The sequence below is a fragment of the Vombatus ursinus genome, unplaced genomic scaffold, assembly GCF_900497805.2.
Source record: "Vombatus ursinus unplaced genomic scaffold, bare-nosed wombat genome assembly UNPS02009205.1, whole genome shotgun sequence".
Lineage (NCBI taxonomy): Eukaryota > Metazoa > Chordata > Mammalia > Diprotodontia > Vombatidae > Vombatus > Vombatus ursinus.
In genome coordinates, this window is record NW_020948983.1 from 49475315 (window position 1) to 49498945 (window position 23631).

Here is a 23631-nt window from a genome sequence, read left to right on the forward strand (position 1 = left end):
TGAAAAACAGTGAAGGGAAGTAAGATAACCTGAACTTCCCTGAACAAATCAAAAGTCCTAGCTGGATCAAACAACCTATGGCAGGCACGGTGAATGGAGAAAGGTTCCATATCACTGAGATCACAACTGTAAAAGAAAATGCAACAATGCTAAGTAGTTTATGTCTGGTCATGTGACAACTGAGTATGGGCATATTCCTCAATGACAAAGAATTGGCTTGGGCCACCAATGTAGCATCAAAATGTGTAGCAATACCGTCCACGTCCTCTTTATGCCTTACTGCGGTCCTTGCCAAAGTTTTTCTTCTCTTCCTTCTTACTGTAGACTCCTCTAGGCCTTCCCTGGACAGCACTCAGCTTTTCCTATGGCCTTTTTCTTTTATACTTTTCCTATCCCACTGTTTTAAAATGCCTTGTAGTCTTTCCCCCCCACCCCCCCGAGGGTGGGGGGGGGGGTGAATCCATATCTTCTTTCTCTCTCCATCACCCCATCCCCACCCTAGCTGGAACTCAGAGGAAAGAAGAAGATGGCCAGACCTGTTTACCTGTTCTCTTTTGAGATTCTGAATTAATCTTTTCCACTATCCCACTTTTGGACAAGTGAAAAATCAGCATAGTACATTTTGGGAAGATAGGAATTTTTTCCTACTTTACTTCAACTATCCCCACCCTTAGTTTCCCCAGTGAGCAAATTCCATAGCAATTACTCATAATGTGGTAATGTGGTCTTTTGCCCTGTTTGTGTGTAGAATCAGGAGATCTAAGTGCTCTGACTTAATTCTCTGTCTACATAGCTGACATAACCAAACCACCCACACCACTTGGTTATCAGCAGGGAATTATCCCCATATGATATTGACATAAGATACCATTTTTCACACTTACCAAGACGGACAGGGATAGTGACTAGACTTACGGTCTCATGGAAATAAATAACTCCCAAGGAAGGAAACCTCTGCAACTTATCATCCTGGAGAACTGCCTGGAGCACTGAGAAGTTAAGTGACTTGCTCTGGCTCACACAGCCATATGTGTCAGAAGCAGAGTTCTTGAACTCAGAACTTCCTGGCTTTAAAGCCAGCTCTATCTATTACACCTACTATTTCTCAATTCCTAGAATGGAAGGAAGAGCATATTTTGATCTCGGCAAGAATATGTGTAATTACATATATATATACACACGTATATATATATATGCATATATATATATATATACATATGCATATATATATATATATATATATATACACACATACACTATTTGTATAATTTGGGGCCAGATAATAATTATTAGGAAATAATTATAACTCTTAAAAATCACAAATGAACTGCCAAGGGACTAACCGCTGTATTTTGCTTTGATGTTCTAGTAAGAGCCATTTGATATATTCCTCATTTAGTGGAAATTGAAGTATTTATCCCAAGTTGATGATTAAGCACTATTTTGAAGCCTGTTCTTCCTTAGCACCTCCACTAAAATCCTACCGTTCTGCCTCACTATCACCCTGGGCCTTGCATTTAATGCCAGTTCAGTGCAAGCTGTATCAGGCCCTACCAAACTGGAAAGGCTTTAAGCACAGGTCTAGTGAGACAGCTGAGTTAAGTTCAAAGACGCTGATTACTAGGGTGGTAAATGTTTCAGCCTCATTAACTCTAAGAATACCTAATAAGTGTTTCAATCCATGTCAGTGAAAGGAGTACAGACTCCTACAAAATCCTGTATCCATGAAGCATTAAAGTCTTTCCCCAACTTTGTTTGCCACACAGAGGAAGACAAGAATGCTAAAGGAAAATGTTTTTTTCCTAAATGTTACCAAAATCATCATTTATTTCTATTTGCAAAGACCATCAGAATCTAGAGTTCGGTTGTATCTCACAGGGTTTATTTTTCCAGATTCTGCATGTTATTTTCCAAAAATAACAGTAAGTGGAAAAAGTTTCATCAAAACATAGTCACTGCACTCAAACAAGAAAAAAAGGACAAAGGCAACTGTCCATAAAATCCCAGAGGCAGGGGGAGGAAGGGACTTACATTTACCTCAATTAGTTTTTTTGTTTTTGGGGGGTTTTTTTGAGGAGGAAGAGGAGAAAGCATCTTTGTTTTTGTTTAAAGCTTCCAATTAACTGCTTTATTTTCCATTTTGTCCTTCACATACAAGAGGTATACCTTCCAGGAGGAAGCATGGGGCAGTGGAAAGTGTGCTATGTCTACAGGTAAGGACTTGGGCTCACATCCTTGCCCAACCACTTCCTACCTCTACAGCAGGGACAAATCACTCACCTCCTTTGAGCCTTAGCTACTTTCATCAGTAAAATGAGGAGACTGAAACAGATGACCTCTGAAGTCCCACTTAGCTCTAATGTTTGAGCCTCTGAGTGTGTATGTGTGTATGTGTAAACACACTCATCAAAATACCTTATCATAAGTGTGTGGATTTCCACATCAACGAATGTATCACAAATCATAATGAATGAACTGAAAAATTACAAGAAATCCATATTTTTAACAATCTTGGCAAGAAATAGTTCACATTTACTCAGCATTTTAAGGTGTGCAAAGCAATTTCCTCATAATAACAATCCTAAGAGGTCAGTAGAATGCAGTTTTACACAAGAGAAAACTGAGGCTTTAAAGGTGAAATGACTTGGGTCATATGACTACTGCCTGCTAGCAACAGGATTCAAAACTAGGTCTTCTAGCTGCAAGTCCAGAGTTCTTTTTGCTACACACTACCCTGTGCCTTTAAATTAATTCTATGTTAAACAGTTGGACAGAAATTCTCATTATTTAACCTCTGCATACTTATCTGGAGTTGTGATTTTCCCCGAAACCTACACCTTGTGTTGTCAATGGGAAAAGTAATGTCTTGTAAAAACAGGCTGCGAGTGAAACAAGGACACGATTTCTATTCCTTAGAAGTTCCATATGATCTAGGGTAACTGAGAGGGTGTAGTGGAAACAACACTGATTTTAGAGTCAGAGGGTCTGGATTAAAATCTCTGCCATTTACTTTCCTGGGTAACTTTGGGCAAGTCATCTGATCTCTCTGGGCCTCGGATGCTTTATCTGTAAAAGGAGGGCACTACACTAAATGACTTCTACGGTCCTTTCCATTTCCAAGTTTGTGACTCTAATTTGAGGGATTCATCTATAGACAGGGATGAAACAGTTGAAGAAGGGATAAGGTATATAGGTATATGTGTATACACATAGGTGTGTGGATATATGTACACATACACATATGTATGCATGGGTATGCATGTGTGCATATCTGTATGCATGCATATATATGTATATATGCACACATCCGTGTGTATGAATTATTAGCTTTTGGACTCAGGTGCCAACTCTTATCTAGTTGGGCAAGATAAGGGTAAAGATGATTGTATCAGTAAAAGCAGACTCCAGAAATCCAGGGATGGGATGGGATGGGATGGGATGGGATGGGCAGGGCAGGGCAGGGCAGGGCAGGGCAGGATGGAGCAGTTATCTATAAATTACAACAAAAAGACTGAGAACTATTTTTTTCAAACAAAACAAATATTCAACTCATCTGGAAAACAACCTGAAATCATACAAGGAAATGTACTAAAGTGTTCATGTCCTTTGGCTCAGAGATGGAACTATTGGGTTTGTAACCCAAAAACATTAATGATAACAATGATAACAACAATAACAACAACAGCAAAAGACCCACATACACAAAAACATTCCTAAAAGCATGATTTGTGATAGCAAATAGCTAGAAACAAACTACATAGGCAACGACCAGGGAACAGCTGAACAAACTGTGGCATATTAAAGTGGCAGAATATTACTGTGCCATATAGAATGACAAACAGGAAGAATTTAGTGAAACCTGGCAAGCATTGTTTTGCTTTTCTTTTATCAGGAACTTAATCATTAACTGACGCAAACATTTCAATCTACCACATAAACAAGAATACGAGGTTTGCAGATGATATCATGAACGTTTGTCAGTAACAGTCTGTAAAAAGAACAACTGATGTTAGATTTAACAGGGTAGTCACAAAACAGCTCCATTTTTCTACATCCCCTTATGTAACCTTTCATTTTCTTCTGTGCCTTTTTTTGAAAGTTTCATTGATGTTCTTTTTTTTTTTCTTATACCATTCCTACTCCAAGATGGAGCCCATCTTTTTAACGGATACATATAATCCAGAAAACCAAGTCTGCCCACTGGCCACATCTGAAAAGACGTGCGCCATTCTGCATCCTGAGTCCATTACCTCAAGGTCTGCTGTAAGAGATGGGAAGGAAGGAAGCAGAGCCAGAAGAACAATATAAACTATAAGAGCAGCAATGTAAATGAAGACAAACTAAAGGTCAAATGCAACAAAAAATGTCGCTAACAAATTATTAAGTTCAAGTACATAGCTTTCCCTTCTGTGAACAAATTGTGGAAAACTAAGTAAAGTTGAAAATGTGTACCCCTTTTTTTTTGTCTAGAAACAAATATAACTGGTTTTTTTTTTAATTTTATTTTAGACTCAAACACCAGAACACAAATACAGAATAGAGTACTCTTTTTTTTCTTAAAGATGGTTTTGCTTCACTATTTTCAGGAAGGTATGTGGTACGGGAGGGTGGGGAAGGATATGTCCACTTTATCAAAACAAACAAATAAATAAAAGTCTGAATATACCATACAATCTGTAACAAACATTAATCCTAACCAATGCCAAATAATGTTCTTTTTTTTAAGTAACCATAGAAAGTATAAAATGGTCTGCTCAATTTTTAAAAAATGTTTTAATGCCTCCTGTCTTTATATCACAATCACTTCTGGACCCCATCCCTCCCTATTGATGGCTTTCTTACAATAAAGAAAAACAGTTAAGGAAAACCACCAAAAACAGTGACTAATCTCTTGTAATATACTTGACATTCTGTCCTGCTAGTTCCCCTCTTCTCTACAATTAGAAGAAAGTATTTTTCATTGTCTATCCTTTGGAACCATAATTGGTTTTTCAATTACTCAGGATTCAGCATCCTTATAGTAGTCCTTTAATTAACATTGTTGTGATCGTTGTGTATACTGTTATTATTTAACTGCTTATCTAACAACTTAACAGTTCATACAAATTTTCCCCATGATCCTCTGAATTCTTATGTTACCGCACAATAATGTTCTCTTAAATTCACATATTCTAAGTTGTTCAGCCATTCCCCAATCAATAGGCATCCATTTTGTTTCTCCAGTTCTTCACAGCCACAAAAATGTATATTTTGTTGTATGTGAGACCTTTCTATTTGTTATCTCCTTAGGCCACGTAACCAGTAGTAAGATTGCTGAATCAAAGGTCAAACAACGTAGTCACTTTTCTTGGGTAATTCTAAATTATTTCCCCCAAAGTTTGGACCAGTTTACAGCTCTCCATGAATAGTGTGTATTAGTGGTTTGATTTTCCACAGGGCCTTCAACCACTGTTTCAGTTTCTAGTCATTTTTGCCAATTTACAGGTATAAAGTAAAATCTCAGCTTTGTTTTAATTTCCATTTCTATTACTAGTGATTTGGATTATATTTTTATAAGGTGATTGATAGTATGTAACTCTTCTTTTGAAAACTGTTTATAAAGAGCAGGTAGGTGGCATAGTGGATAGCGTACCAGCCCTGGAGTCAGGCGGACCTGAGTTCAAATCTGGCCTCAGACACATAGCGCTTAGTAGCTGTGTGACCCTAAGCAAGTCACACTTATTTATTGAAGAATGGCTCTTGGTCATATATACTGATGTTGATTTCTTGTATATCTTGGATATCAGACTTCTATCAGCAATATTTGATGCAAAAACTTTTTGCCACTTAACATTTACTCTTCTTATCCTGTCTGCATTGATTTTTGTTAGTGCAAAAGCTTTTAATAGGGTTTTGTGGCTAAAATTATTATTTATGATCATCTCTATCACTTGTTTGGTTAAAAATTCTCCCCCTCAAATTATGTTATGAAAGTTATGAAATGTACCTACTTCCGCTCTCCTCTAATATTTTTATGCTGTAACTTTTAATATTCATTATGTATCACTGGCTCTGTGCAATATTTATCAAAATTACTGTCAATTGCATCTGTCCAGTTTTTTTTTTTTGGTCAATTATCATTTCAGTGAAAGCATATTTTTAAGTGCAAGACAGGACAGAGTTACAAACCACATTACCATTAACAGTGCTGAGTTGTTATTAAAGTTCTCCTTCAGCCATAATGTTCAGGAACAGCCTGAGCACATCTCATTAGACCCTAATGTTCAGGTACAATCTCACCAGTCTTCGACCTTCCTGTTAGAGCAAAGGCCAATATCTGGCCCTCATTCTATGAGAATCAGTATATTTTAATATGTATCACATATTGGGGTAGCTAGGTGGCATGGTAGATAGAGCACTAAGCCTGGAGTCAGGAAGCCTCAACTTCCTGAGTTCAAATCTGGCCTCAGACACACACTAGCTAGATGACCCTGGGCAAGTCACTTACCACTGTCTGCCTCAGTTTCCTCATCTGTAAAATGAGTTGGAGAAGGAAGTGGCAAACCACTCCAGTACCTCTGCCAAGCAAACCCCTAACAGGGTCATGATGAGTCAGACAAAACTGAAATGACTCAACAACAAGAAAATCACATGATGGTTATGATTATTACTACTAACCATAACAGTACTTGCTTCAAGGATATACTTTGAAGATCTGAAATTTTGCCACTGATTTATATTACAACTGCCCTATGACCTAGCTCTTGTTCTTTAAGAGTGGTTATAGCCAGAAAATTCTTCACCCTGCAGTGATGGGCTTCTTTGATCTTAATTAGGCTGGTTCTTGGCCAAAAGACACACAGTCCTTCAAGAAGGGTCACAAGGGTGTTATTCTGTTAGTCTTTCCAATTTTGCCGCAAGGCCCAGAAAAGTTCATTACTTAAAATGTCTTTGGGTTTGCACTATTGACAATGGCAAAATTAATGGTGGGAAAGGAGAGCCAAAGAATCTACCCAAATTTCAACCTCTGAGCTCCTTTAGAAATGGAGTTTTTAATCTTTTTCATATCATGGATCTCTCTGGTGAAGCTGATGGACCCCTTCTCAGAAAAATGTTTTTTAAAGTATAAAATAAAATCCACAGGCTTACAAAGGGAGCCAATTATTTGAGAAGTTATCAAAATACTTTTAAAAAACAAGTTCACTCATCAAGTTAAGAACACCTAGTAGAAATTCATGAATTGGGGGAGGGAGGTAACAAAGGAAGGAAGGAAAAAAGCATTTATTAAGTGCCTACCATGTGACAGGTACTGTGCTGAACCCTCTACAAATATTATCTCTTTTGATTCACTCAACAACCCTGGGAGGTGGCCAGTATTATTTATCCCCACTTTACACCTGAGGAAACTGAGGCAAACAAAGGTCAAGTGCCTCGTGTAGGGTCACACAACTACGAAATGTCTAAAGCTAAATGTGAATTCAGGTCTTTCGGACACCACTCTCCACTGTGCCACCTAGAAGATTAAATAGAAAAAGCAATAAGTACAAGGATTCAGAAACACAAGATTCAAGTGAGATACTCACATTACCCTCCAAACTGAGCCTGCACAAAATTTCGTGAACTGTAGCCATCTTGAAATAAGCTGAAGGAATAAAAAAAGTACACAAGAACTTTAGGAAGATGCATTTATCAATGCCACCAGTACATTAGGATATTTTCACTTGAGGAAGTTAAATCATTTTTGCAGCTATGTGCTCTCATTTTCAGCTGCCTTTGGTCTGAGAAAGCACCCAAGCTCGCCGATCTCCCTCGCTGTTCTCCCCCTCCCCCAGCCCCCCACAAAAGTCCAACTCTTTAAGCGCTTGAAGGGCTTACAAAGTGCTTTTGCATGCATTATCTTATTGGATCTTTAGACACAGACCTCACCACATGCCATTAGTGAACAGAGAAGCCAAAAAAAACTTCCAAGAGTAGCCCTAGCCCAATAAAAGCAACCACAAGGTTGACACAAATCATGAATCTTTTGGAAAAAAAAAACTCACCAGTTCTGTATTTCAAAAATCTAAGCTCTATTTTTTTTATGAGAAGACTATCCTATTGTTAACTGCCATCTTTCCAATTTAGACATGAGATCTAAATAATTATTTATGAGAAATTTAATTTTAAATTTCACCACTAACAATAATATCTGACATTTACAAAGAGCTTCAAAGTTGCAAAATGCTTCACATACATTTTCCAATTTGAAACTCACAACAATCCTGTGGGATGAGTAGTTCAGGTTCTATTATTCCCATTATGTAGAAGAGAAATTGAGGCTCAGCAAAGTTAAGTAATTGACAACAGGTCAATGCTACTTGAATTCCTGGCTCCACATCCAAAACTCTACTCAGAGTGCCATGTTGCCCCTCACTGATAGAGTTCTTTAAGAAAAAAAAAAGGATAGGATCTGAGAAGCCACTTACTTTTCTGCATTCATTATTTATTACAAGCATACTTAAAAAAAGAGACTTCAAAATTCCATGTGCAAAAAATCTGCAAGTGTAAGCCACAGTCATTTGCTAAAACTAAGTCTCTGGCTCCTCATAAAAAGTAGTGGTGAAGTTTTCCAATAAATGATTTGTTCTATGCTTCCAAAATGTAATTAACATTTTGGACACAGCTTTGTAAGGCATGGATGTGACTCCAAATCAAGACCACTTAAGTCATAGTGATTTTCCTAAGCAACAATTCATATTTATTGTTAATAATTACTGTCCTCAATCGAAGATGTGAACAAACTAGTCATGAGCCCAACAGTCTATATGTTTTTCTAATATTTAAAAAATTCCTTTGAGGTTGCTAGAAAGCCAGAACTCAACCAGCCCCCATGAAACACACTGAAAGCTGGTACCATCAATAACCAAATTCCTTACATTGAAACATAAAATGGCTGGAATTCAAGCCAGCTGCTCATAATTAGTTAATGCTCTTACTTGGGCTGCATGCAACATTAAAGGCTGAAGTTTGGCTAACCCAATCTCATAATCATACTGTTCTAGGGAACAACATATGCTACCAGCCCCTGTCACTAAGGGACATACAATTAGCAGTAAATTTTATCTGATCCCTAGCAATAAGGGTTCATTCAGTCCAAACTCCCAACAAAGGCCAAATGGAACACAGTCATGCTCTCTGATGGAGAGCTGAAATGTGACATGGCATTTAAGTTGGTGCAGAGCCCATCTGTAGTCCCACAGAGGCCCTCCTTGCTTTCTCTAAACCCCCTTTGTTCAGAGAAATCCTGCCCCTACAAATGAAATACTCTGTTCTACTCAGCAATGTGCTTTAGTCTGCTAGTAAAAATGGTGCCATGGATTATAGAATTGGAGGAGTATTTGGGAAAAGTCATCCCTGCTATGTTATAACAAATTCCTGAGCAAATTCCAGGTACAATCTAAGGAGCAGGAAGGGAGAGAGAGGATGACTATTATTTCTTGGAAATAGTTCACCTCTTATAAAGGTTTAACCTTGGGCTGTTTTCAGGCTTACACCTCTCATTCAACTAAAGCTGATGGAATTGTTGCAAACACTGATGAATTTTAAAGAATCCAAAGCAATTCTTTCCCAAGCCTTTTAACCCCTAGTCCCAGTTTCAACCCTGAGACAGTTCTGATGCACAGAAATCTGGGCTGGAGGTAAGGTACAGCTAAGTTATGATACCAAATCATAGGTTTGGGACTGCATTAGGGTAAGCCTAAATAGTCAGAGGAACCTAAATCAGATGTCAAAGATCTAGTCTAGAATAGCCAGGAACGGTGGCATTATCCTACAACTGATTCATTCTGGAATTTTCAGAGTGAGTATGACTAAGCTCTTGGTGGACTTCCCAGGACATCTAGACCCTAATGACTCTCTCATGCCTCTATGAGCCTGATGCATCTTTGTGAAGAAATTTAGATTATTTTTGACAGATGGATGATAACAATGGGAAAAATCTGCCGTCTTACCTTCCAGTCCATGATATACTTACTCCGTGCTGCAAACAGTGTGTCGGGGGGGGGGGGGGGAACGACACACAAATACTAAGAGATAGAGAGCTAAACTGCAAAATAATGTGTCTCTCCTTACAATTAAGTATGAGTTAAAGTTTACCTGACTGTGAAATTAAATACTGCAGAATCAATTCTGATGCTTCTGATGTATCTGCTAAAAAGCAAAGCTGTTCTTTCAAGTTAGAAAGGACAGACGGAGAGCTCTTCAAGCCCTGACACAGGTTTTGTAGACAACTGTCTAAACGTGTAATATATATGCATTCCGGTACTAAAGAAGTAATTAAACGCATTCAGTATACTCTCCCATAACATCTTTTTCTCTAAAGTTACAACATATAAAAGCAGGGTAGACTACATGGAGAAGGAAAATTAAAACTAATTCTTTGGGTCTTAGTCAGTATCATCCTCACAGAATCTAGATCTGAATGAGACTTTAGAGTTCAATCTTATCCAAACTCCCATTTCACAGAAATGAAACAGAGATCCAAGAGGTTAAGGGACTTGTCCAAAGTCATATGTGCAACATGGAGCAGTCAGGATGCAACCCTGAAAATTCTGACCCAAAATTCAATGTTTCTTTCCACTATACTATGCTGTTTCTTTGCATTCTGAGCCTTAATACATGCTGTTGTTCATCCTCTCTTCTATTTATCCGCCATACCAGTCTACAACAGATTAATCTTCCTAAAACACTCCATTGATTCTTTCACTCCTCTGTGCTATGTAGTTTGACTGGCTCACTACTGCCTTAAAAAAATACCAAACTCTTTATCATCACTGTCTTAAAAAAATAGCAAACTCTAACTTTGCATTCAAATCCCCCTACAAACTGCCTCAAAACTATCTTTCCAGACATATCTCCCATTACTCCCCAACTGAAACCTACCTTTCCAATAACCTGGTCTACCAACTGCTCCTCAAACACACCTTGAGCCATGGCTCAGGCCATTCCTTCTTCCAAGGATACCCTTCTCTGCTCACTTTCCTCTTCTCCACCCCACTCCCCACCTGTAAGTAAGATTTTCATCTACCTTCAAAGGTCCCTTGACATTACATGCCCCTCCTTCCAGGAAGACTTCTCTGGACACCCTGGCTTTCTGAATAGTCTCTCTCTCCCAACTCCCAAAGAACTTTGTTCATGCTACTCAAATTCAAATTAGCTTATGATACCTTGGTCAGTAGTCATTCCTGCACATGTTTTCTCTCTCCTACTCAACTGCAAGCTCTTGAGAATCAGGAAAATTGTCTTATTGATCTTTGTATGCCCTGTAACTGGCTACAATGAAGCAACACTGCTAGGCACACTCATATTTCTGAAAAAATTATTAATACATTTGTACTTCCATTAACAAATACTTCAAAGATGAAAAAAATTCTTTCCTCCACCTCCCCATCTTGATATGCTGATACAGCACTAGGCTTGGAGTCAGTAAGATCTTACTTCAAGTCTGGCTAATTAATACAACTAATAGCTGTGTAACTCTGGGCAAGTCACTTAACCATTGTCTGTCTTAGTTTCCTTATCTGTAAAATGGGGGCAATTTCGGGCACATACTTCCCCAGATTGTTGTAAGCATAAATTGAGATAATATTTGTAAAGTGTTTTGCAAACCTTACAATTCTATAATATTGAATATATTATAGAATATATTCTATAATATAATCATTGTTATTGTTAATATTATAAACAATGACACTGAAAGCATTAATGAAACTACAAGCAAGATAGTACAGAAGAACATACCCTGTGCCCATCAACCGAGGAATAGCTGAACAAGCCGTGGTATATGAATGTCATGGAATATTATTGTGCTGGAAAAACCCAGAAAGACTTAAATGAACTGATGCAGAGTGAAGTGAGCAGAACACTGAATGATGAACAACCGTGAATAACCTGGCTATTCTCAGCAATTCAATGATCTAAGACAATCCCAAAGGGCTCATGATGAAAAAAATGCTATCCACCTCCAGAGAAAAAAACTGATGTAGTTTACATGTAGATTTAAACATAATACTTTTCACTTTCTTTTCTTTTCTTTTTGAGCTTTCTTCCACAAAATGACTAATATGGAAATAGGTTTTGCATGATTGCACATGTATAACCTATATCAGATTGCCTGTCATCTTAGGGAGAAGGAATGGGAGGGAGGAAGAGATAGAATCTGGAACTCAAAACTTTTAAAAAAAATGTTAAAATTGTTTTTACATGTAATTGGGGGAAAAATAAAATATTATTTAAAAAGAAGATATCCTGGAGTTGGAGTCGGAAGAACACAATACAAATCCAACTTCTATCACTCCGGGACCCTGGGGAAGTCATTTCGTCTCTCTAAGCCTCAGTTTCCTCATCTGTAAAAGAGAGGGTTGGACTAGATGGCCCCTCAGATCTCACCCAGATCTAAATATATGATCCTATGAAACAAGAGGCAGTCTTTAAGATGCTTATAACTAGAGGAGAGGAGAATTTTGGGGTGAATATCACATTCAAAGGCGGGGAAAGGGAAAACCTCCTCCAAAATTAGTGTTTTCTCTGCATACACACAAACCATTAAGGGTAAGTTAACTCATTTTCACCTTAGAAATAAAACAAGATATTCCCTCTTATCCCATCAAATCTGCTAGTGTTACAAAGCCATTGTGTGTATAACTAATTAGTTGCCAGAGGAAAGAGTCAGCTTTCCTGCTTATGCTACTTGTAAAAACATTAGTTTAATGTGGTAAATTTGATTAATGTGAATACGTCCATATGTCAGTATCCTTCCAACAAAAGAGGAAAACAAACTGGAATTAGGCTACCAAGTGTAGAGAAAGCTAAGAACATATGCTAATCAACCAGCTAACAAGGATGAAATAAGGCTTTCCTGTATGTTCATGACACTGTCAGCGTCTGTGAAAAAGAGCCAGGTCCCTGACCTCAAGGCATTTGAACTCTATTGGGGAGGCAAAACGGACATGTGCAACAATGAGAGGACAATTAAGGGCTAACTACAAATGAGCATCAGGGCTAAAAGCAACTGGAATACAGTAGTCAGAGAAGGCTTCATGGAGAAAAGAGAAACTGGAGGGAGAGACTGGACAGTTCTGAGCTGGGGCTTGAAGAGTAAGTAGGATGCATGCTAATGAAAGGGAGGAGGGCAGGGAGGAGGAGAGGAAAGGGCCCAATCTGCGGAGTGAGGAGACTGAAGTATAAGGAGATAGGAAAGTTGAAGAGGCAACCAGAGTGGGGCCCCATGACCAAAGGCCTTAAAGAGCTAGGCAGAGGAGTTTGGATTTCATGCCGAGATTTGCTCATTCTCCTCCAAAAATTCCATCTTTTTTTTTTTTTTTACTTTTTATTTTACAAATTTAATATGCAGGAAGGCCACAGAGTGTAATGGATGAGTTCTGGATTCTGAGTCACAAGACCTGTGTGATGACCTCAGCCAAAATCACTTCACCCTCCGAGTCTCAGTTTCCTCATCTGTAAAAGAGGGATGATACCTGTACTACCCATGTTTCAAGTTTGTTAAGAAGCTCAGATGAGATCATCCATGTTAAGTGCCTGGTAAATCATAAAAGGCTATATCTACATGTTGTATTATTATTGCTTTGAGTAATTTAAACCAAGTCAGAAGGTTAGACAGGATGAATGAGTCCCTATCTGCATACTACCATACATTCACAGAATTATGGAACCATAGCTCTGGGTTAAAGGGACCTCAAAAGCCCTCTAGCCCAAACGCTTGAGGAAACCGAGCCCCAGGGAGATTGGGTAACTTGCCCCAAAGCCACAGTTATCATTAATATTAAGAGCAGAAACGGCTTTCCAGACCCTCCCCTCCCTCTCTTACAAACTGATTACATGGAATCTGGGAAGAGACTTAACTTTCAGTATTTCAAAGCCTCAACCTCACCTAGATTCTTGACTTGCCCCAACTTGCTTAGAAAAGCCATTTCAGCAGATTCACCCTGTTGATAAGCACTCTAACATGTTCCAAACTTTAATTCCCAGAAACAGGTTGGGTGAGTCAAGAACACATAGATTTATTTCACTGCCTAAAAAAAAAACCACTTTGGATTAGTGTAACCCCTAAGCAGCCACACCTAAATAAAACTGGCTAAAACAATTCATCATTGTGGGGTAGGGAAACATACTGGAGGCCAACCATTAATGCAAGCAAGACAACTGAGGAGTATTTTCTTTGAATTTCAAAATACTAATAAGAAACTGTTATTTCTCTTATTAGGAAAAAAAAAAACTCTTTCAGTATGGACTCCTAGAATGCAATAACTGAAGAGGGCTTGGAGATCATCTAGTCATTTTTTAATTTCCTAGCACCTCATGCAGTACTTTATACTGGATGGGCACTAAAAGATTTGTCAAATTAAATCTAGTCCAATTTAAAGAAGAGAAAGCTGAAATTTAGAAATGTTTGGTGCTTTACTCAAAGTCACACTGCTATTAAGTTAAGAGTTGTAGAGCTATAACTAAGGTAGAGTTACCAGAGCTTTTCCTTAGGGTGCCAATATTTAATAGGTCTTAATAACACCTGCATTCATTCAGCAAGTAGAAACAGCTTAACCCCTATTTAACCAAAACAATTAGATAACTAGGAAGCTAGGAGATATTCAAATCGGCTATATCTCAGGTGGAATACTCCTGCTCCCTCACCCCAACAAAGCCTTTGTACTGAGATGTAAGGTCTTTCTCTCAATCTTGCCTTGCCTCTTCTAAGTGATTTAGAGAGAAAAAAGTGCTTTAAGAGTCCCCTTTGTGCTACTTGCCCCCAGTGCCAAAATTGCTACCTTCAGCTCTGCAGGCTAAGATTTATACCCAGCCCTTCCATTCTTTCCACCAACCCTTGGCTTCTTCTAGTAATCAATTAACAAGCATTTGTTAAGCACCTCCCATATATGCTATGTGCTAGGGACATGAAAATTAAACATTCACTCAAATTGCTTACAGAGTAAAGACTTCATGACTGTTTAGTTCTTAGAGGAAGAAAGCTGTCTAAAGAGACTATAAACATTATCTCAAAGATAATTTAATAATTTGAGGTTGTTTGGGTTTTTTTTTTTCCTAATCCTGGTTCTGATGAGGAGTTTGTCTTGTCCCACAATAAATAATAATAATAATAATAATAATAATGGTAAACCCATCAAAAACTTTCCAGGAAAGGCAGCTTTAACTAATTATCAAAAAAAAAGAGGAAAAGCCACTACACTAACCAGGTGGGCAAAAGCTGCTGTTTGTTTTGTTTTAAATTAAACCCAAAGGTTAATCTTCTGGGGGGACAAAAAGCAACAGCAGAATCTGTGAATAATTCGGTTTCAGTTAGACACAGTCATAGAAGGCACAAAGCAGTAACAGAAAAGGGCTTATTTCTTGAGCAAATAAAAAACACATTGAAAGAGGCCAGTCTAAGGAGCAAAACTTGAATTCCTGCCAACAGTTTCACCCACACCCCCACACTGCACAGCTACACGTGGAATGTTGATGGGGTTACCACAAAACAGCGCCATAGCAACCACCATGCCAATCAGCCAGAACAGGATGATGAAGTCTACGAATTTTAACCAATAAAGCTTGGCAGGGGGAAGTCTGAGCCTTACTCAGACCTTTTTCCAAAGTACAGCTTAGAATACTTGGTTTCACAGTTTCTTAATTAAAGTCTGAGCTAAAGACCTCCATATGATTCACCAGATGAGTATCATATGCCTATATGTGAGTTTCTATGTGTATGTGCTTCCCAGAAATCCAAAGCAGCCCTGATCAAGTAGGACTGGGTGAACACTTAAAAATAAAATAACCTGTCTTGCTCTGACTTGTTCTTTTAAAAAGCCTACAAACAAGTCAGGGCCCTTCTTGTTCAGTTTCTCTTCAGTTCTCCAGAGAAGATACTAGGTTAGAGTGGGCGTCCAGGAAAAACCCAACAAGAAGGAACTACTTCACTAACTTGGAGAAGTAATCTGTATCTTCAGTTCTGGAGAAATCATGCCAATTCACCAAAGGTACAGGGTGCACTGAATTTTAGTAATTTATGGCCATACACCATATTTTCATGATCATATCACATATGGAAGATTGCTTTACACTAAACTATTTCCTTAAGTAAAAACGTGGTGGATGTGTTTTTCCAAAAACAGAGATTATAACATATCTCTCCTTTCAGTATAAAAGTGGGAGACCATGAGTTGGGAAAGTAGCATATTCTTTCAGATTTGGTAGCTTTTGTTGGTTGGCTTTGCTTATTGGTTTTTCTTTTGTTAAAAGTGAAGGTTCAATGTGGTGGAGTATATCAGAAAATGATTGTAATTTTTTTCTAGTTAAGGAAAAAAATCATCCAAGAAGCTGGATGGAAAAGGAGGTGGGCCAGGAATGGATTCAGAGACAGAGAGACAGTTCATGTGCTATATATATTGTACCTCATAGAATGTTAAAAGACCTAGAGAGCAAGGTCCCTCTCCCCCCAACCCTGAATAGACAGATCCTCTATGGAGAACTGGGGTGGGGGATGGGACATGCATGGGACATGCAAATACCAAAGAATGAGAAAAAGTGAATGGGATGAAATCTGTACCTTTGCAGACCCACACTGAAGAAGTTTTGTACCGAAATGGGCTACCTTTTTTACCCCAAGCAAAAATTTACAAAGACAAGAAGACCTCCCGTATTCCCTGACACTATAAACCTCCCCAGACACTACTCCAGTGGTTTCCATTTAATGGTTCAAGATTTTCACATTGATGTTCCAACTGGTTTGTACTATATATTCTTTAATGGCACCTTACACAGTAAATAATTGCCCAATTATGTTACAAATATATTTTTCCTTTGTAACAACGTTTGAAGCCTTTTGTTTGTGGTTGTTGAAAGGAATTCGAGGAACAAAAAAAGTTGGGAACCAATGGGCCATTCCTTTGATTATAAACCCTCAAGCACTACAGAGATTATATGGCAGTGGTCCTACTGGTCCTGGAAACACTGGAGGCAATATGTAACAGCACAGTGGGAAATAATTTAAAGTGGCCTTGGGACTTTCTCAGATCAATGATGATGAGTGTACTCCTCGGGAGTGGCAAAGGAAGGGAAAAGATTTGGATTTCAAGAGCCAAAGTCCCAACCACTCCCTTCTCAGCAGGAAAGGCAGGCCACAAATTAGCCAGTGTTAGTACTCTTTAGTCAGAGCAAACAAAATATTTTGGAGGCAAGGACTATGGATTACCGGATTTAAGGTTGCTGGAGACCTTAGAGGCCATCTAATCAAATTCCTTCATTTTATGGATAGGGAAACTGAGGCTCAAGGAGATTAAATAATTTGCCCAATCTGAGGGCAAGTGGGGTGGTTGCCCAGGGTGCTCTCCAGAAGAGATACAGGACCACTCTGGAATACAGCTCACAAGTCCTAAGACTGGTCATCTCCTGATTTCTCAGCTGGTCTCTACGTCTGCCAGGGGTAAAAGATTTCTACTTCAGAAGAAGAAAAGATAAACTTCATTGAAAGGAGGGGAATTTTTAGTGAGCATGATTCCTTCTGATGTTGCAGGCCACTGGAACAGGGTGTGGCAGCATTCAAGCACCAGGGGAAAGGGGATCCCCATGCATAAAAAGGAGGAACAGCAAGCGTCTAATTAATTCAAACAATTACATCTAAAGATAGGTCAAAGTGCTGGTAACTTTAAGCAACACAAGCTCACAACAGGCTACCTGAGCTATTTATGTGAAGAATGACTGGTTTAAAATGGAAGCTCTCAGTATGACCATCAACTCCAATGTTGTAAGTGTTACTGTTTTAATGAGCCATTTACCCCACTTTTAATTGCCATATCAACTATAGAAGTAACAGAAAATTAATTTAGGGATGTGTCAAGTAATGGTCTAGTACAGAGCAACAGAGTTAGAGTCTGAAGACCTCTTTAGATCCCATATGGAATAAGATGGCCTCTAGGTTCCTTTCCCAGCTCTAAATCTATGATTCTCATTTCCAGTGATCTTTGTAACCATATAAAGCAAGTCTGCAGGATTTATGAGGGCTGGTGCCTCCTGAATGAAGAGCTGATACCCAATGGATTGGTGCCATTAAATCCATCACCAGAGGAAAAACACATAGCCCCTTAAATCAATAGCAATTAGGGGAGAAATGTGTCTCTTCTTAGACCGTTTTTCCAAAAACTATTTAACAGAAATATCAGTAAGGAAGCAAGGGGTCATAACTACAGGAATAAAATCAATCATGGCTTTAGCATCACAGACAGAATGCACTAATGTTGCATTTCCAATCCATATTTATATTCCTGACCAGTAAGCAATTTTTACTGAGCCTTTATTATGGGCAGGCCTCTTAGGAGAAAATGGTGGATATTACAGACAGGCAGGCCTCAGCCTGAAAGAACCCATGCTGCCACTACCCCTGCCACACCCACTCATGGTGTGGCAAGTGAGTCACCACGCCATAGAAAAACCGTTTTGTTCTGAAACTTCAGGTTTGAATCCTACCTCTTCTAATGAACTTCCTAAGGCTCTTTCCAGGTTTAACATCCCATGATTCCCCTACCACTTCTCTTTCTAAGATAATTTACAAATAAACTTTTTTTGGCCCAACCCTATACAAAAAGTATGAACTTTTTTAAAAGTAGAAACTCCAGTTCCAGCCCTCAAGGAGCTCACAATCCATTAGAAAACAAATGAACACACTTCAGTTTGCGCTTTCATAAAGAAAATGGGAAACTTACACCCTAAGGTCACAGGATGAAGAGAGGTGAGTGCCCTTAGAAATAATCTAATACTACTGTCTCACTTGACAGATGTTAACTGGGGGCGAGGAAGTGAAGTGACTTATCCTAGGGTCATAGCCGTTAAGAGTCAGAGATAGATTTTAAAACTCAGCTTCTCCCAACTCCGAGTGAAGCACTCATTCCATTGTACCATGCTGTTGCTTTTACTGCAGGAAAGTAAGAACAGTTATCATCAACCCCATTTTTACAGATAACAAAACCAGAGTTTTGAGGTTTTGTGGACTGGAATCTAAGTCTGCTGCTCTTTCCATTCCATCCAGCCAGCACAAGTAAGTCATAAATTTACTTGATCCATGAGTGGAGTAGCCTCTTGGGCCTAAATCTATTAGGAAGGCCACGCCTCTCTGTACTCTCTGAATTCATATACCCACTGAATTATAACCAACAACACCTTCTACCCCCATCTGAAACATCCTGTTAGGCCGCAGGCAAAACTGGCCCCGTCCACTGAAAATAGGCCACAACCCTGCCTACTGCACCAATGCTGGGATCCATTAATAAAAGCTGCTCCCACCCCATCAGACCACACAGAAGAAAAACAGGTGAGAAGGAAAGAAAATGGAAAGAAAAAGGAAAGAAAGGGGAAGAAAAGAAAAGAAGGGGAAGAGAAAATATAGGGAAAGGAAGGGAAAAAAAAGACGACTCTCAAGAACAGAAAGCTTTAAGCTACTATAAGCAATCTATGCCAGCTGTTGGATTTCCCTCATTACGCAGAAATGCAACCAGACTAGCTCTCCTCAGTTACTTCCAATCTTAAAAAAGAGGGGGCTGCACAAAGAGAGTTAGTAGAACCCTTATTTTAGGCCAATTGCTTGACTTCGGAAACGTCTGTGCACTTCTTAAATGAATAAATTCTGAAAACCCCACTTTGTAGAAACTTCTTGAAGCTGCCTTGGCCATCTATCACTGCCACGCCCTTACCTCGCCTGCTCAGATTCCTTTCCCCTGGAATGCAGAGACCCTTTCCCCACTGCTGTCCACCCCCTTCACCCTCGCCCCATGCAGCAGCTTGAAGGTGGGGTGCCGGGCCCCCCGCCTATGCTGCCTCCGAGCAGCTGAGGGGCTCAGATGGGACGCTAGCCACACTACTGTTCTCCCTACAAGTCCTGCCCCTGGCGCGAGCCCTGTGCCCAAGGAGCCCCCAGTGCAGGATCAGCCCCTCTTCTGCTGCTCATTTCCCTTGTCGGCCCCCTCCGCCTCAAAGCAACTCAGAGCCTCTTTGCGATGGCCTTTTTTTTCTTTCTTTCAAGAACTTCTCCCTCCCCTCTATAGCCGAGGGACGGGAATAGCGGGAGGGCCAGTCCTTACCTGTGCCAAGCGCTGAGAAAGCAGGGAGCTAGTCGGGCTTCAGGCAGAGCCGGGGACCGCTTGGGTGGGGTTTTTATCCTCTGCCACATCCTCAGTAGGAGTAGAGTCCCCGCCCCGCCCCTCCCTGCCCCGCCTCCTCTCCCCTTTTCTCTTCTCCCCCTCACCAGGACCTCCCCTGATTCACAGTGACTCACACACACACACACACACACACACCGTGGCAGGAAACATTGTGCAAAAACTTAGCTAGCAGGGCGGGGTTCCCCGGGGGTTCAGGTGTAGCCCCAACGTTAACAGCCTGAGTATCAAGTTCTGACCCCTCCAGCAAAACCTTCCTAGCTATTATTAGACATCAGGCCCGAACCGTGTTTCTCCGGCTTCTGCTTTTCGAAGGTCTACCCTCTGGATTTCTTGCCACCCATTCTTCCTTGCTTCTTTGCCCCTTTCTTTGTTCCACATTACATCAAGTTTAGAAACCTGAGAGACGAGGTGGGGGATGGAGGAAGAGGGTAGGGGTGTGGGGTTTGGGTGGAGGTCGGTGTGCTTGCTGCTAATGAATTAGTTGTCCCTCAATTTGGTTAAGCAGTTTATCGTTTTGATGTTGTCAGTGTTAAAAGCAGAAAATGGAGTTGGTTGTTCCAGGAAACATAAATCTTTATTCCCTGAGCTAAGGCTCCTGGCACCCTTCTTCTATTACTGTCTGCGAATCTATTAGCTTAACCTTAGACAAGGCAGTTCCCAGAAGAAAGCCACGATGCATTATCAGAATGATCCCATGAGCTTGCTGCAGCTCTTGGTCCTTGGCGTATCTGTCTGCCCTTTAATATAAAGAAGTGCATGGAAAGAAGTCATTGCAGGCTTGGAAACGTAAGATTTTCACATTTGGGCAAGTCCTGGCAATACGTTGCTGCAGCACGGAGCCGGAGTTTGAAAAGGGTGGGTAATAGCACTGTTCCTGGCTCATTGGAAATAGAAACCTCAAAGCCAAGTTTCCAAACTAGAGGAAACTCCTTTACTCCAGAGTAAGTTTTACTCATCACAATTTCCACTTCTCCCTGAGAAGTTTCTGAATTCTGTGTATATGCAGTGGTTTCTGCAAGCAGTTTTTATTCATCTATGTGCTATGTATTCTGGAAGTTTACACTGTCTTGGAGGATCTGTTGATTCTGCAAAGTTGTATACAATTTTGGCCATTGGTTTAGTTTCAAATGTCAGTCCAGTCCCAATACTGAATTTTTTTTCCTCCCTCCTCTTAACACAGTTGTTATTTCCCAGTTATTTCCCTACTCCCTTGACTTTACCCCCATTTCCCTAAACTCCATTTCTCACCATTAGTACTTTGTTTGGACACTGTTCTCCTCACTTGGCAACCAATGAGTAAACAACATTTTTGTTTGATTTAGCAACCAGCCATTTTTCTTGTCAATTTATCTAAAAAGCTTCTGGTAAAATTATTAAAGGTCTCACCCATTTGAATGCTTCCCTTTTTCCTTCCTGATTTTCATATTCAAGTCATTCTTCCCTTTCTTCAAGGTTTTTTGGTCTTCCATTCTCATCACCTCTTCCTACTTGCTTATACTTTGTCTAGATCTATCTTTCTATACAGATGAGTTTGGAACCCCATTTTAGAATCACAGAATGTTAGAGTTGAAAAGAATCTTAGAGAAGATCTAATCCAACTTTTTAATTTTACTGCTGCAGAGAGACTCGAAGTAACCTGGACAAGGCAAATGCAGCTAGTCAATATAAGACAGAATTAGAATTCAGACCTCTTCTCTCTTGTCTTCATTTACCATTGTTACTTCTAGGTCTTTTCCCACATGGCTTCTAATGCCTCAAGTATTCTTCTACCCAGATATTAAAGGTTCCCACTTTTTAAAAAAAATTTCAAATCCCTCCAGAATATCCCATGAGGTATCATCTGTGATAGACCTTAACTGAAAGATATAAAGAAAAAGAAAACATCAGGTCACATCTCTGATACCTGAATAACTTTAGTATAATTCCTGGACTGCATTTTTTACTCTGAACTTAGACTAAAAGGCCTTAGGGCAGAGACTATGTTTATGCACCTACTCAAAAAGTAGTGTTGAGATAAGGATTGTCAGCTTTCTGCCAGTATCACTTTCATAAAATAACAGGCTAGTAATATTTAGAATCTCCTTCTTCAGACACAAAGCCTTTCTAATCCCTTGGACTGGTAAAGATTTTTGCTTCCAATTGCATTGGTGATAGGTACTATCAAGAAAGCATTTCATTCAAAAGATATAATGTATTGAGACCTCAACGATTTAAAAGAATATCTTGATTATTTTGCCTAATCTATGGATTAGTTGGCCATCTGAAATATAAAGCCCAATGTAACAAATTAAACAAACTCTGATTTGTCAATAATAATCTGAACTTGGAGGGATGGGGATATATGGCTTGGCATCACTAATTTGGGAAGTTCTTGACAATATGAGTCAACTCTTGGATTTTTTATAAACATAGAATCACGGAATTTTAGAAAGGAAAGAGACTTTATCAGTCATCTGGTCCAGTGGTTCCCATTTAGTGGTTTGTGATTATCTAAGGAGTTCATGCTAAAAATTCTTTAATGGTCTTTTACCTTCAGTAGTAGATTATTGCCCAGTTATGTCACAAAAATATTTTTTTCTGTGACAATAAGAATATGCACATTTGAAGCATTATAGATTTATTTCTGCAGCTATTTGAAACTGTCATGATCACGAATACATTTTGGTGTTCGTGCAGTGATTATATCAAATTTGGCCTGCTTCTAAGTGCTTTGTGTTTTTGCAGTTTCTCAACCTGTCATCAAATTGTTTCCAAACCACCATAAGGGTTCAACATTCAAGCACAAAACAGTTCCCAACATAGAAGGTCAGACTCATGTGCATTCTCCCATTTGTATTCTGTACACTTCACCAGAGTAGCTCCCTCATTTTCCTCTGTTACCCTATAATCATATGTCATAAATTATATCATCATGTGATCTAGGTGTTATAAATGTTTGTATTCTTACAGCTAAATTTCAAATTGTTTGAAAATCAAAGTGTGCCCCAGGTAAACACATTATAAGCCATCTTGAAATCATCATAGGCTATCAATTTTGTTCTGTAGAAATAAACTCTTGGGGCAGCTAGGTGATGCAGTGAATAGAGCTCTGGTCTTGGAGTCAGGAGGACCTGAGTTCAAATCCAGCCTCAGACACTTAACACTCACTAGCTGTGTGACCCTGCACAAGTCACTTAACCCTAATCGCCTCACCAAAAAGAAAAAAAAAAAAAGAAATAGGCTCTAGATTGCCTCTCATTGCAGTATTAAGGTTCTTTTCCAGTTTAAATTTACCCTAGACTTATGTTACTATTCTTTCTGGTGTATTTTCAAATTATTTGGTTGGCAACATTAGTCAGTCATTCAGTAGAGTTTCTATAAGGGTATAGATGGCATACCAGTGATAGAAAAGAAGGAAGTCATGTATGAAGAGATTCTTTCCTTACAAAGGTTAGTTTATATTATTTATACTTAA

At 39.3% G+C, this 23631-nt stretch overlaps 1 protein-coding gene across 1 annotated transcript in view; it reads right to left on the reverse strand.

Annotated features, from left to right (window-relative positions):
- The window catches only part of ANXA2 (annexin A2), a 56011-nt gene extending 35810 nt beyond the window's left edge, over positions 1 to 20201 (reverse strand). Inside the window, exons 1-2 of the mRNA XM_027851433.1 lie at positions 20097 to 20201; positions 7563 to 7621 (exon numbers count right to left, since the gene is read on the reverse strand). Of these exons, the coding sequence (XP_027707234.1) occupies positions 7563 to 7610 (48 nt within the window). The 5' untranslated portion in view covers positions 7611 to 7621; positions 20097 to 20201. The remainder of the gene's footprint in view (positions 1 to 7562; positions 7622 to 20096) is intronic.
- Positions 20202 to 23631: the final 3430 nt, after the last annotated feature.